Here is a 15303-nt window from a genome sequence, read left to right as displayed (position 1 = left end):
ACGTAAATAAAACGACGAACAATTTATGTAGCACAAATCTGGACAATAGAAATACTCGCTGGAGCAAATAACGCGGTGTATTTTTGCCGGATGGAATTTAATATACATAATGATAACTTGAAGTTGGTATTCGAACAATTTTTCGAGAATGTTGCCGGTTGCCGCACTTCGGTGGTTCGAATAAGGTTCGACTCGTCGCCGCTGGATAATGTGTGTCGCTGCCTTCTATATCGACAATGACGTTTTATTGGACACGTCATACAGTATCGCCAAGCATTGCCACACCATCTCTTTTCCACACATGCGTATTATCCACTCGTTCCTCTCATCGTTGATCCACTCTCCATTCTCGTAATATCTCGTGGCGACGATAGAACGAGTGGTTGTTTGGTTATTCGATTACTATTAAAAAAATTATTGAAAATGTCTGGAAAATCTAAGGCATTTACCAAAGAAGAGGAATTACTCCTACAAGATTTCTCCAGAAACGTCTCGACGAAATCTTCAGCACTGTTCTACGGCAATGCTTTTATCGTTTCGGCTATACCCATCTGTGAGTGCAAAAATTTTTGAAACAAAAATTGTTTTTAATTATTTTTTTGTGTTATTTTGCCCATCAAGATTTCTATTATAAAATTTTACATTCGTTTTATTACATTGTTATTATCACACATCTGATTTGAAATATAGCTAACTGAAGTTTGATAGTCGCACCTTAAAAATTGATCTTTATTACATAGCAGTCAAATTCTAGGCAATTCTTGCACAATCGTATTCTTATATGACTTTGTATTTACATATATTATTCCTATTATTTAAGAATTGATGATACGTTTTATTTTATTTTAAGATAAATGAGGCAATAAGTACGTAAAGATATCTCCTTTAAAGACAATATGTTTATGTTCTTTCATTCATTTGGATTTAATCTTTAGTATTTATCGCAAAATTAACAAGAAGGAAATCTTTCTTTTTCATTGATGATGTTACAATGTGTCTGTTTCAGGGCTCTTTTGGAGAATACACTTGATCGATCTGTATTCCAATTTTATTTCTTTTATATTGGTTACATTGGCAAGCACATATGCTCTTGCACTAGCATATAAAAACACCAAGTTTATCCTCAAGCATAAGGTATGTCATATGTATATCAAAAAGAATGACATTTCATTAAATTACTGCAGAATTGTTCAATTATATGCGTGACAAAAATAAAATATCTTTTGTAATTTGCAAAATAGCCAGTAGACTCTGTCTACTGATTTTTTATTACCAACTTGTTTAAGGGACATAAATTTTAAGAGACAATATAACAAGAGAGAATATTTTATACACAAGTTGCATATATATATATTTACACAGATCGCTGTAAAAAGGGAAGATGCTGTAACAAAGGAAATAAGTCGCAAGCTTGCAGAAGACAAGAAGATGAGTAAGAAGGAAAAGGATGAAAGGTAACGCTAACTTTATATTCTTTTCTGAAATATAAACAATCCATCAGTTAGTAATACGTAATACCACATGTTACACAGCGTGGAACTTTGACATAGATAGCTACTCTTATTCTAAAATTGTTATATTTTTTATAAAATATGTAATTATATATCAATAGATGATTATAATAGATTAATTTTTTGTTATTTAGGATTTTATGGAAGAAGAATGAAGTAGCTGATTACGAAGCAACAACATTCTCCATTTTCTACAACAACGCTCTTTTCTTGGCATTCGTTATCGTATCTTCCTTTTATATTTTGAAAACATTTACACCCGCAATTAATTATATACTCTCCGTAGGAGCTACTAGCGCGCTTTTAGCATTATTGTCAACGGGATCTCAATAATGTATATTAAGTGTGCTCTGTTAACTAATTTCATGGAAAACTCAGATTTTTTTTATACGAACAATCATAGGCAATAAATATATTTGTATTTATGATTAGATTTGCTTCAAATTATTTACTATTCTGAATTATTTACAAACTAGATAATATTTTTAAAGTAGTGAATCATATTTCTACCCAAAGCTGCCAGCTGGCAGATTGAAGTTCAGAAGGACCGAATACTTAAATTGAAAAAAAAATGTGTGTGTATATATATATATCAAATATATCTACAAAAAAATATATCAAGAAATGACGTCAAGTTGGACTAAAGAACTATAAAAAAAGTACATTATTTCTATAAAACTCTTGTACATAAAGCTGTCGTATATATTTAAAAAAATATCTTTCAAAAAAAGCTGTCGTATATATAATTAACTATATTATATACTATATTTCACCATATATATATATATATATATATATATATATTTTTGTAGAAAGTATATATAATAGTTTTTTTTTAAATTTTAATATATACAGGTTTTTTTAAAAGGTTTTAATATATACGACAGGTTTTTTTGAAAGGTTTAATATATATGACAATTTTTTTGATTGTATTTAACAGGCGATTTATCTTTGCCTGGCATGTGTATAATGTAACGTGTGCATTTATGTAAAAGATGAGTTATTTGTAGTGTGAAAAGGTATCACTTGCAACATGTGTTTCAAGCCATCTAAATCTGGTGTTCCGGTAATTACGGCTTCTTCTCCTTCTTTCACAAGTCTTATCATCTTTTGTTAACCGATTCCAACAGATAGTTAATGTTTAATAGTACTGTCGCAAATTCAAACGCGATATTTATTTCGCTAATTATCAGGCGTAGTAGGCTGAGTTTATAAATTTTATAAAAATTTACTATCTATTGATATATACATATAATATACATACGTATCATAAATATACGACGTCTACATAAATAAAACGTATCGCGTGCATACGATATACATATATATGTATATCGTACATATTTTCTAAACGTCGCAGAATGTATGATTTTAATCAATATTACTACACTCATTATATTGAACTATTTTTCCCCGGTAGCTGAATTATAAGTAATTATTGTAAATATTAAAAATAACTCTAAATTTATTATTTTTATTATTGGAATTTTATTCTCTTAATTACTTAATATTATATTTATTGTTAAAAATATAAATAAGGATTGGATATTTATATTGCTGTTATCTTTTAACAATATCTTAAAAATGATTTTATGTGATTATGTCTAATTTTCTGAAATCTATTCAGAATTCTATGTCTGAACATTTACGTTTTATGAATAAATGTCTATATCAGATACGCTTGTATAGTTTATGATACAGTAAAACATTTGATCTTTAGTTTTATGTAAAACTATAAAGAATTAACCAAAGATAAAGATCTTTCCTTATCAGAAAGCCTATTATGTGAAGCAGGGTTGTGACGTAATTCCAAAATTACGTCTACATGAATTGGTTACATGTTGTCTACATTATGTTTACATGAATTTTTTTCATATAGACAATGTAAACTATGTAAACTTAATAAATTAGATGTTAGAATACAAAGAGTGATTATTTTATCAAATTAAAGAAAAATAAAAGAGTAATTGTACTGTATAAAATAGTTAATGTATCTGTATCTAATATGTGATGTTAGTGCATGTGTGCGTGTAATAATGACATTATAATGTGTTATATTTTTATTACATTTCAGAGTAGGTTTGAATAAAAGTAACATTTTGTTTTTAATTAAATTTATATATTTTATTACGTTATAATATTTATTTTCCTTTTTTACTGGTATAAAATCTAGTTCACTTTCAAATCTTTTCGTGGCATTTATCGCGGTAAAATAAAATTGTGTAGTTATGTTTAAAGCATGTAACATAAAAAACGAAATATAAAGAAAGTCTTCGACAAACCATATTCTATAAATTACTTATTGTTGACATAAATGACATGTTACATATAGTTTACATTGTTTACGCGTAGACTATTATAGTTTACGGGTAAATGCCCAACCCTGATGTGAAGAGATGACGTCGTTCTTGATAAGGTGCATGCAAACCGACAGGATGGAAGCAAAGCTAGAGCAAGGCTCTCAGTTGATATCAAACTAGAAGTAGAAGTAGAAATATGTTGAAGAAGGACTCCAAGACCTGATCTCGTGCGCGTTCGCGTTTAGAAATATTCATTGAATAATAATTTCCGTGGGCAAATATTTGAATGTATAAGAAATAAAAATGTTCTTCAATACGCGCTTCTTCGTTTTAGTGTTGATCATCGTTTTTTCGCTCTGGAAAGGTAATTAGTCTAATGCATTTGCTTACGCACGATATATATACATACTTTTCAAGTATGATGCTTGAGAAAATAAACAAAGAAAAAAGAAAAAGATTGAAATTGTATGTAGAATAAAAAAAAAAGAAAAATATAAAAACGATTGAACTCAAATCATTAATGAAATACAGACATCTTGCTCTGGTCAATGCTGCGCGTGCGGTCGGGTAATTCAGTTGATTTCATTATTATTTGAGTTTAACCGTGTTTATATATTTTTTATCTATATCCTCTATGTAATTACTACTTCTTCTTTTTTTTTTTCGCTAAAGAGAACTAGAAATGTGACCGAAACATTCTTTTCATCTTTTTATTAAGAATGGCTAATAATTTGTGTAATTATTGCATCTCATCGTATTTCATTTTGCACTCATTTGTATGATTTCAGAATATCATGTCATTTCAGAAAAGTTTACATTATACAAAACGACATGTCGACGATCGACTGCATTTGAAATGAATTATGTTTGGCTGCACTCATTTTTCGTAGTAAGTACCCAGACAGCACACATGTTCAAATACATCCAAAGGATACCCAGAGGACGTCCTATCGTTGGGATATCCTCTGGACGTCTTTTGGATGTGCTATGCTGTCTGGGTATATTCGACGATAATATGTAATAAGTGTTATACAAAATATCTAGAGAGATAAAATTAATTACTATTAGCAAATTTTACATTTTAAAGTACAATAAAGAATAAGTTCCCATAATCTATCGTTGAAGCAGAAATTATTATATCCCTTCAAACTGTAAAACTTGGTTTGCATTTTTTAATCATATTTTCTAGAGCTTCTACAATAAGTATCTTGGTTGATAATATCGGTATACATATTTTTATCAAGAGAAAAAAAAGGATTTCCTTCTGAACCACAATCGCATTTACGCAACACCGGTACTTTGCATCTTTTATTGCAAAAAAATGACAAAGAGATCCAGATAAATCCAATCATCCGCAGGACATTGTGGTTAACGCGGCGACACTCCTTTTGCAATTGTTGATCTGATTTCTGTTTTATGCTCAGGCATTTATTTACAGTTGCAGTTAAGTGCGCAGGCATTTATAGGTCTATAGAAGTACATTTCTTATTATATTATCATATTGTGATATTTTTATTTCATTGCAGGATAAATCACAATTTAAAAATAGATGTATTGATGTATTGATAAACAATAAAAATATTTAATGCATATAAAAATTTAAAATAAAAACTATAATTGCTCAAATTTTGAACATTTATTTCTATAACAAATTCTAATAATTCATGATACCTAAATCGCTTTGGAATTATATGAATAAACGATTTTTTTCCAGTGTCGGAAAGTAGTAAGCCAATTATTTCATCAAGTCAAGAAAAAGTGACATACAAAGGAAAAAATTTGGAAATTACATGTAATTCCACGCGAATTAAATTTATTTATTCAAATACTATTAAAGATGAGGTATGTACAACAAAATTTATTAGAATAAATTTTCATGTTGTCTACATAAATATATGTTTATTTTCTTTTTTTATAAATATTGTTACTTTTATTTTTATAAATTTTGTACTATACTTTGAAATAATTAGATATATTTTATATGACATGCAGTACATTTATTTTACATATAAAACTTGAGATATTTGTTTTAAGAAGAAATATTGAATTTTTGCTGTACAGAAATTTATTTATGTTTATAAAATAAAAATAAAAATGAGACAAAAGTTATAATATTCTTATTTTAACATGCAAATGTAGGTATTTTATGAACTGAATACTTGTATTATATTTTAACAGATTAATACTTCAACTCCAACAATGATTGATACTGAAGAAAATGGCATTTACAAATTCGTTTTTCAACGACTAAATACTGTTTTCGGCGATACAGGCTGGCACGGTTGTGCAAACTATAACGTTGACATTATTCCAAATTCTTACGACAATCCCGAAGTGAACTGGATATATGTTTATGTAAAATGTAAGATCAAAACAAATATTTTATTTTTTTACAGTATAATAAAAAACATTTATGTTTGTGTCTCGTTTGTTGTGTATAAATCTTAACATTGAATGAATTTATTACAGCTAGTACACATTTCTTTGTGGAAGCGGACATCTCTGCTCACCTAAGAGCAATTGTTGGTAATGATTTGGCAGTACCATGTAGAACTACGTCACGAGAAATAATACCTGTTTTATATGTCCATGTAAGTAATTCGTGACTCTACTTAATTATTCATATTTGTAAAATATACTACATATAATACATATATACATATATACATATATACTACATATAATACATATATACTACATATAATTTGTAAAATATAATACATAGTTTTGACACGCTACAAAGTTATATAAGATTATTATTTTTTTTCTAATTACAGATTAATTTGAGTTTTTAATAAATTATGTTTACCCATACAGCACAAAACATCCTCAGAATATCCTCAGGACATCGAGGATATTTCGGTGTCCCAAGGATGTTCTGAGGACATCGAGATCTTCCCAAGATGTCCTAAGGATATGTAGGATATTTTGTGCTGTATGGGTATCAGACATAATGAAAAATTGTAATAAAGGATATTGGAAAAGCTCTTAGCATGTTATTACTTCAAATTCCTTATTTTCATGATAATGTCTATTAATTTTATCAGATTAATATTTATGACACGACATTTTTCAAATTGTATTTGTGTACAGGATGACGAAGAGACGGAGAAACCATTTGATCTGAGAATTAGTTTTAGGTTCAAGAGCCTTACACTGAAAGATAGCGATTGGTACAAATGTTCGATAGAAAAGGATGGCATATTGCATAAGGTCAATTACGTATTGTTTGTGGATCGTAAGTATGGCTTGACATATTAATTCAACCATGTATATAAGTGTCAATAGCAACATTTCAATTGTATAATTATAATAATTTTATAATGAAATACTATTAATTGAGTAGTTATTTAATTTAATAAAAATGCAAATTATTTTTTGTTATTGTAAAAGAAATCTTGCCCGAACCAATAATCGACGACGGCACTTTGCACCACGTTATTCGCGGAGAAAATCTCCATGTAAATTGTACTGTGCAAGTAGAGACGTCTATGCGATACACATTCGATTGGATCACACCTCAACAGGTAGATAAATTGTTTTAGTTTTACATGATAAAAAATATTATTAAAACAAAAATGCATTTTAATTCAAAGTATGTCTTATTTAATTTTTAATTGTTAAATTTAAAAAAAATTTAATTTAGAAAAATCAGCACAATTAGTAACGTGAAACTTCTTTTTTTTTTGCTTTTTCTTGATTTTATTTTTCATAAGGTTTATTTTTAGCTTTATAGATGCAATTAATTTTTTAAATAATTTATCTTAAATCCATTTTATATGCAAGCATGCAACAAATAAAAAATAAAATTGATGGGGATTGCATTTATCACACGCACATTTTTTCTTACAGAATAACAGTAGAATACAGATTCATCATTTTAGAAAAGATCTCGACGAAAATAATCTCGAAGTTACGCGTCAGTTGACAATATTGAATGTGACGAATGAGGATGAGGGAGAGTATGAGTGCTTCATTAGATCGGGTTACAAAAAGAAAACAACGAGAAACATTACGATACATGGTTACTTCATTATATATTTAAAAGAATACATATATTTATAAAAAATTACAATTATAATTAAAATAATTGTGTGCATACAATGTAAAATTCAATAGATTGCATTTTACATATGCATGCAATGAATTCTTAGGCTGGTATTACATTCATACGACAAAATGTTTGTCGGACGTATCGATTGATTGTTGGATAGAGAGTTTCTAAAATTCTGATAGAAACTCTATATATTCTCTATTCAAGAACCAAACGATACGTCCGACAAACTTTTTGTCGTATGATTGTAATACCAGTCTTATACATTAAAGAAAAGTTGTATATACTGGAAATTTAATTTCAAATTTGTAAGTTGTCTATACGTATACAAAGTGTTCTAAAGTTAAACAAACAAATTTTGCTAGTATGTTCTATGAGCTTATTTTTTTAAATTTTAGATATTCGTAAAAGATACATTAATCTTACATCTCAACATCCTGTCAAACTTTATCAACAAGGAATCGGCAGTAGCGTAGAATGGGTCGTTTTTTTTGATGGATATCCTAAACCTATTTGTCTAGAATGGTAATTTCTGTAGTGTTTTAAAAAACTCAAATTTATTAAACAAATTAATTTTTTTATATCATAATGTTTTGTTATTTTAAACATATTGCTTTTTTAAGGTATAAGCACAACTACAAACTTGTAGGAGAAGATAATTATTCCATAAATACATCATCAACATTTACTATTTTTAAAATAAAGTCATTAAGGAAGATGGACGAAGGAGTTTATACACTAGTAGCTGAAAACCATTACATAACTAAAAAATTAAATTTTGCATTAAAAGTCATAGGTATTCGAATTATTTTTAAAATAAAATAATAATACAGTAACTGCAATATTGTATAACTGTATTGATTCTAGATAAACCAATTCCTACATTGGAGAACATTAAATTTTATTATGCGCCTAACGAGAATGCAGAATTTCATTGTACATCACTATCATATGTGTTTTCAAATATAACATGGAATTTTCTAAAATGTATTGATTTTCCGTCATGTAAAAATTCAACAACTATCCAACTGACAGTGAGTACACTTTTATATCAATCTGATTTTATTAGGAAAGAATTTATACGATTTATATCTTGTATGGTGAAAAAATTCTATGATTTTTGCAGAATGCAAATCTTAAGAGTGAAGGAAGTTTTATGCTCTACAAAAGATTCACTTCAAAAGTAAAAATGCCTATCGAAATCTCGGGAAAAATAACATGTGTAGCCTGCAATGCTGTTGGTTGTGATGTTTCAGTTTCATCAATTTTTGTTTCCGGTAACAATGATTTCTGTTCTTGTTTATATGTGTTGTAACTAATAATAAGATAAAAGCTCCAAACATATTATTGTATGTTTAAACTGTTCCAATAGTGCATCCAAATGTGTCAGAATGTTGATAATATTACTATTTTTCTTATTTTTTAAATTTTACAGATGGAATAGGTAATTTTTCAATTATTGGACCAAAAGAGTTGGTTATAAAAGGTGATGATGTAGAATTTACATGTGTTGCTTCTGTTTCTTACTATACAGACAAACTTAAGTGGGAAAATTCGAATAAAACGTTACTTGCCGAATCAGGTAATTATTTAAAACCAAAAAATTAATTGAAGAAAATATTAAAAATTGAATAACAATAACCTTTCTGAGAAAAATTAATTGAAAATATCAAATATTTTTTGGGGAAATATAAAATAAAAATTCAATTTCTATTTAATAAATATCAATAAAAAAGATATATAAATATAAATATTGCTTTTTATCTTTGTTATTCTAGAAAGACTGCATATTAAGCAACATAAAACTTTGTTCTCTCATCGATCAACTGTAAAGATCAATAATGTTCAAAAATCTGATGCTATGGCTTATATTTGTGTCGGAGAATCCACGAGCTTAGATACCATTGCAGATGAAACCTATGAATTAGTTGTACATGGTAATTACGATTTTTTTATATTCAGTAAAATTAGATCACTTTAACAAAATGTGTATATTAATACTTACATGCTTTAACACGTTTGATATCACGTAGATCCTGTACGACCATTTTTCCACGAAACTAATATGAACGAAACCGAAGTGAGAGACATAGATAGAATTGCGGACGATTATAGTACACTGACATTAAAATGTTTTGTAAATGGGATGCCTAAACCAAATGTGACTTGGTACAAAGTATGTCACTTATATTTTTTAAATATAATTATTTTGGCTAGATAGAACTGAACGCAATAAATGTTATATTTTATTTTTCTATAATTTTTAGGACAATACAACGTTGAAAGAAAATGATCAATATTCATTTAAGTCTGATCATCAAGAGCTTTACATTAAATATTTAAAGCAAAACGATTACGGAAAATATCTGTGCCGCGCTACTAATCGATTTGACACCAACGAAACTTATCAACAAATAAGAATTACAAATATAAGTAAGCTTTATGGAAAAATATCATAGCTATAAAATATTATTAATAAGCAGATTAAAACATAAATATCTTTAGTGACTGTAATAAAAACTGAACGTAATATTAATTATTTTAATAGCTATTTTACGTGTTATCTATAGTCATCTAAATGTGTCATCCAAATGTATTACTTAACACTAATATTTTTTTTATTTTTATAGGTGCTATAGATAATTTTTCTATCATTGGTCCAAAAGAATCGGTGATAAAAGGTGATAAAGTATCAAAGATTACATGTGTTGCTTCCATTTCTTACTATACAGACGAGCTTACGTGGGCGAACTTAAATAAAACAAGTAATTATTTGGAATGAAGAAATTAATTAAAGAAGAAATTTTGAAGTCATACGCAATAGCACTATATATTATAAAAATTTTTATAAAAAAAATTGATTGCAAAAAATCTAATTTTTATATGAAAAATATAAGATAAGTATAAATATTGTTATAATAAATATTGTTTATAATCTCTATAATTTCAGAAAGACTACGCATTGTGCAAAACAACACTCTATTTACTTATCGATCAACTTTGGAAATCGTTAATGTTCAAGAATCAGATGCTAAAGATTATACTTGTGTCGGAAAATATATATCGAACAACGTAACTTTTCTTCAAACTAGACGTTATGAATTAGTTGTGCATGGTAATTATAACGTTTTTGTAACTAAAACATTTTTTTAATTATGTTATAGTTATAGTGATTTAATTTTTTAAGAGAAACTGATAAACACAAAAGTTTTTACTAAGAATATGAAAACTGAATAAATCTGAAATCCTTTACATTTAGATATACATATATACAGTAGCGCGTTTACCTATGGGCTTTTGAGGCTTAAGCCCCTGAGCGCCGAAGCGTCAGGGGCGCCGCAGCTTCTATATATTCATAAAAAAATGTCCCATTTGTAATTATCTCCTTGTTCTTAAATGTGTTTCGGTAGAATTTAATTAATATTCAAAATCTTAATTATTTACTGTTTACTCATTGTGAGAGGGAGGCTAGATTGAGGCGCTCGAAGATGACAAGCCCCTGGATGCAAATTTTACAAACGCGACTCTGCATATATAGAAATGTTTTATGTTTCAACAATAGGTTGCTGCCTATATTTCTTAAACTTTTTACTACACTAAATTAAAACTCATTTTTTTTTTTTAAGAAAATGTGTATATCAAATATGTATATTTTTAATTAACTATTTTGATGTGTTTGATGTCATGTAGATCCTGTATCACCATTTTTCTACAAAACTAATATGAACGAAACCATAGCAAGAGATATTGAAATGATTCCAGGACGCAATGAAACTGTAACATTACAATGTTTTGCAAAAGGAATGCCTATACCAATAATGGCTTGGTTCAAAGTACCACATTTACATTTTTTAATTACAACTATTTTGACTAAATAAAACTAAATGTTATATTTTATTTTCCTACAATTTTCAGGACAACACACTATTGGAAGAAAATGATCAATATTCTTTTAAATCGAATTATCAAGAGCTTAATATCAAACATTTAGACAAATACAATGGCGGAAAATATTTATGCCGCGCTACTAATCGTTTTGGTTCCAAGGAAACTTATCAGTTGATAATTATAAAAAGTGTAAAAAGTAAGTTTTAAAGAAAAATATACAATTATATTTATACAATAATATTTCAAAAATTTTTTGAATATATTTTTTGAGCAGTTGAAGAACAAAAACCTGATGTAATATTAGCTATTTCAATAGCTGTTTTGGGTATCATCTCAATGATTTTAGCAATCTTTATCACAATTAAAGTTCGTCGTGAAAAGGTAAATTGCATTCTATATTATTTATAGATAATTTATACAACATATATAAAATGTAATTAGATATTGTGTACACGGAGAAAATTTTATATAAAAAATTACTATGTACGGCAGTAGCTGCGGACTGAAAATTTTTATTATGTTTTTACATGTGAAAAACATAGTAAAAATTTTATAATTTTTTTATGGTTTGCGGTTACTGCTATACATAGTAATTCTTGATATAAAATTTTCTCCGAGAAGTGGTAAAAATTTATAAAAGATGTAGTATTCTCTAATTATAAATAAAAATTAAATTGTTACACAGAAATTGAAGAGGGAATTAATGGAAGCAGGTCTTATGCACTTTGTAGATGGTGCTTTGGAATGTTTAAATCCAGATCTGACAATTGACGAACAAGCGGAATTACTCCCATACGATAAAAAATTTGAATTTCCTCGGGGGCGATTAAAACTCGGTAAGCGCGACTTATTTTGCTTACAACTAATAAAAATTTTCATTTTATTACAGCATTTGCTTTGACAAATTATATTTTAGGAAAACAATTAGGTAGCGGTGCGTTTGGTGTAGTAATGAAGGCGGAAGCGCTAGGAATATGCAAAAATGAGATGGTCACTACCGTTGCCGTAAAAATCGTTCGTCGGACCACCGATCTAACTTATATCCGCGCACTTTCGAATGAATTAAAAATAATGATACATCTTGGCAAGCATCTCAATGTTGTCAATCTTCTTGGTGCTTGTACTAAAAATATTTTCAAACGTACGTATTGTAAAAGAATAATGTATGGTTCTGTAACAAGGACAAAATTTACAGAAGAAATGCTATAAAATCAAAGTGCTTTAGTTTTTCTAGCCTATTTCTGTTAATAAAAACGTTACAAGAATATTGCATGTTTATATACAAAGATAAGAAAAACTGTTAAATATAATTACACAAAAAACATAAATAATTAAAATTTTTATGTTATAACAGATGAATTGCTGGTGATTGTGGAATATTGCTGTTTCGGAAATCTGCAAAATTATCTTTTAAAACATAGAACCAATTTTATTAATCAAATTGATTCCAAGACTGGAAAAATTGTACATAATATCGGTACAGATATACTGACAAAAACAGCTAATGTCAATAGCAATAACAGGTTTGTTTACTGAACGTTTAAAATGTATTTTATTGTTACAACTGCAAAAATACCTTTACTTAAGTAGTAGAATAAAATATGCAATATTATGATTTTTTGCAGTTTTGATTTAAATTCAGACTCCGATACAGCAACCCGTTATTGTTCGAAAACTGTAAATACAGATTATAAAGAAACCAGCTGCTCGACAGACGGATACATTTTCAGTGATAATTCATCTCAACCAGATTGGAGGTCAAATTATCGCGGTGACTACAAAGATCAAAATTTCAAACCCATTTGCACTCAAGACTTGTTATCTTGGGCATTTCAGATAGCACGTGGAATGGAATATCTCAGTCAAAGAAAAGTAAGTTATTTTTTAATATATAAACAGTTACAATATTAAATAAAATAAAAATTTAATTTTTGTTTTATTAATTTTACAACAAAAATATCATAATTAATAAATAAATAGGTACGTTAGTATTGCATAGTTAAAAACAATGCAATACTTAATAACTTTTTTGTTTTTTATGTCAATTTGTAATATTCATAAAATACAACTTATTTGCTTAATTTGTATTCAAATGTTCCTAACTTTTCAAGATAGTATTTCTTGCGTATCATTTAAATTTTTTTATTTTGTTATATGTTTTTTCAGGTGTTACACGGTGATTTAGCAGCAAGAAATATTTTACTTACCGAAGACAATGTAGTGAAAATTTGCGATTTTGGTCTTGCAAAAAGTATGTACAAAGATGGCAATTACAAGAAAAAAGGCGACGGCCCATTGCCTATAAAGTGGATGGCTATTGAATCGATGAAAGATTATATCTTTTCTACGCAGTCCGATGTGTGGTCTTTTGGTATAATGCTGTGGGAATTTTTTACCTTAGCTGAGACACCGTATCCCGGCATAGAAGTTGAAAAACTATATCAAAAGTTAATCGAGGGTTACAGAATGGAACAGCCAGAATACGCTTTTCGTGAAGTATATGACATAATGTTGCAATGTTGGAAGGCTGAACCCACTTTACGCCCAGATTTCACGAATCTTGTGGAAAGTATTGGCAATTTAATAGAAGAAAATATGAAATCGGTGAGTTGTTCTTTATTTTAACTTTATAACATTATACAGCTGTGATAAGTATAAAAGAAGGAACAAAAAATGTACATCAATCAGATATTCAAGAGCGAAATATAATAACAAAAGAAATTCTAAATATTAGAAACAAGTAATGTGATGTTTAAACTAAAAGTGTATCAGTAATACAATCAGTAATACAATTGTTAGGATTTTAGCAATTTGGAAAATATAAATATAATTTAAAACATTGTGTATACGCAACACTTTTATTATAATACACAATCGTAAAAATATGATATGGCACAAAGCATTTTCTATTTTGGTTTTAGCATTACATCAATTTGAACATACCGTACATGAACATGAATGCAATAATTTTGGAAAGTGGCAAAACTGATTACCTAACAATGTTGTCTGCACCGGATCACGCAACTCTATCGTCATCGTCTCAGGATAATGTAAACACGCCGTTGTCGGAAGATGCATCAAATTCGGCATATTTATGCATGAGTCCTGGCTTTCAGACAGATAAGTCCTTAATATTTAGTCCTACACCGCATCAGGACACCTCCGAATTACCACCATCCGCGTCAAACTTGGAGGGCACTTTAAAACTATCTCCGGTTAAACAAACTGACGAGATAAAATCAACCGAGCAATTCAATGTGGAACAGATAGATTCGAAAAGCAATGATTATGCGTCGTCTGTTATACGTACGTCAAACAATTACGTAAATATGTCGAAACAAAAAAGCGATCTGAGCAAGAATATGCCGGATTGCTTCAACAATCCTAATTACGTGATGCAAAACAATCGCGAGATAGATCAGACAATATCCATATAGCTATGTTCTATCTAATTAAATATATCATAATTAGTTATGTTCTATCCATTTAGCAATCTCAATCGTATATTTATAAATAATAAAATATAAATTATTGTTTCTTATTTCTTATT

The 15303-nt window shown here is 28.3% G+C and overlaps 2 protein-coding genes across 3 annotated transcripts; both read left to right on the top strand.

Moving 5' to 3' along the window:
• Positions 1 to 296: 296 nt before the first annotated feature.
• Positions 297 to 1942, top strand: LOC105676091 (translocon-associated protein subunit gamma). The gene is made up of 4 exons (XM_012373694.2): positions 297 to 553; positions 1007 to 1134; positions 1363 to 1454; positions 1646 to 1942. The coding sequence occupies exons 1-4, from the start codon at positions 424 to 426 to the stop codon at positions 1842 to 1844; spliced, it is 549 nt and encodes a 182-aa protein (XP_012229117.1). The 5' UTR covers positions 297 to 423; the 3' UTR covers positions 1845 to 1942.
• Positions 1943 to 2096: 154 nt separating this feature from the next.
• On the top strand, positions 2097 to 15294 carry LOC105676142 (vascular endothelial growth factor receptor 1-like). Of its 2 annotated transcripts, XM_067355382.1 has the most exons (27): positions 2097 to 4175; positions 5001 to 5254; positions 5526 to 5653; positions 5990 to 6173; positions 6281 to 6402; positions 6905 to 7049; positions 7205 to 7338; positions 7664 to 7835; positions 8264 to 8390; positions 8489 to 8661; positions 8733 to 8899; positions 8992 to 9142; positions 9301 to 9447; positions 9644 to 9802; positions 9899 to 10041; positions 10133 to 10298; positions 10496 to 10630; positions 10816 to 10980; positions 11556 to 11698; positions 11781 to 11949; positions 12028 to 12134; positions 12439 to 12589; positions 12670 to 12894; positions 13108 to 13276; positions 13379 to 13625; positions 13920 to 14357; positions 14675 to 15294. In XM_067355382.1, coding segments are annotated over exons 2-27 (4584 nt in total). In that variant the 5' UTR covers positions 2097 to 4175; positions 5001 to 5253; the 3' UTR covers positions 15191 to 15294. The 2 variants fall into 2 exon arrangements, with proteins under 2 accessions (XP_067211483.1, XP_012229228.2); XM_012373805.2 differs by lacking the exon at positions 5001 to 5254.
• The last annotated feature ends 9 nt before the right edge of the window (positions 15295 to 15303 follow it).

Source organism: Linepithema humile, chromosome 5 (assembly GCF_040581485.1).
Source record: "Linepithema humile isolate Giens D197 chromosome 5, Lhum_UNIL_v1.0, whole genome shotgun sequence".
Taxonomy (NCBI): domain Eukaryota; kingdom Metazoa; phylum Arthropoda; class Insecta; order Hymenoptera; family Formicidae; genus Linepithema; species Linepithema humile.
This window is presented reverse-complemented; position numbering and strand designations above follow the sequence as displayed.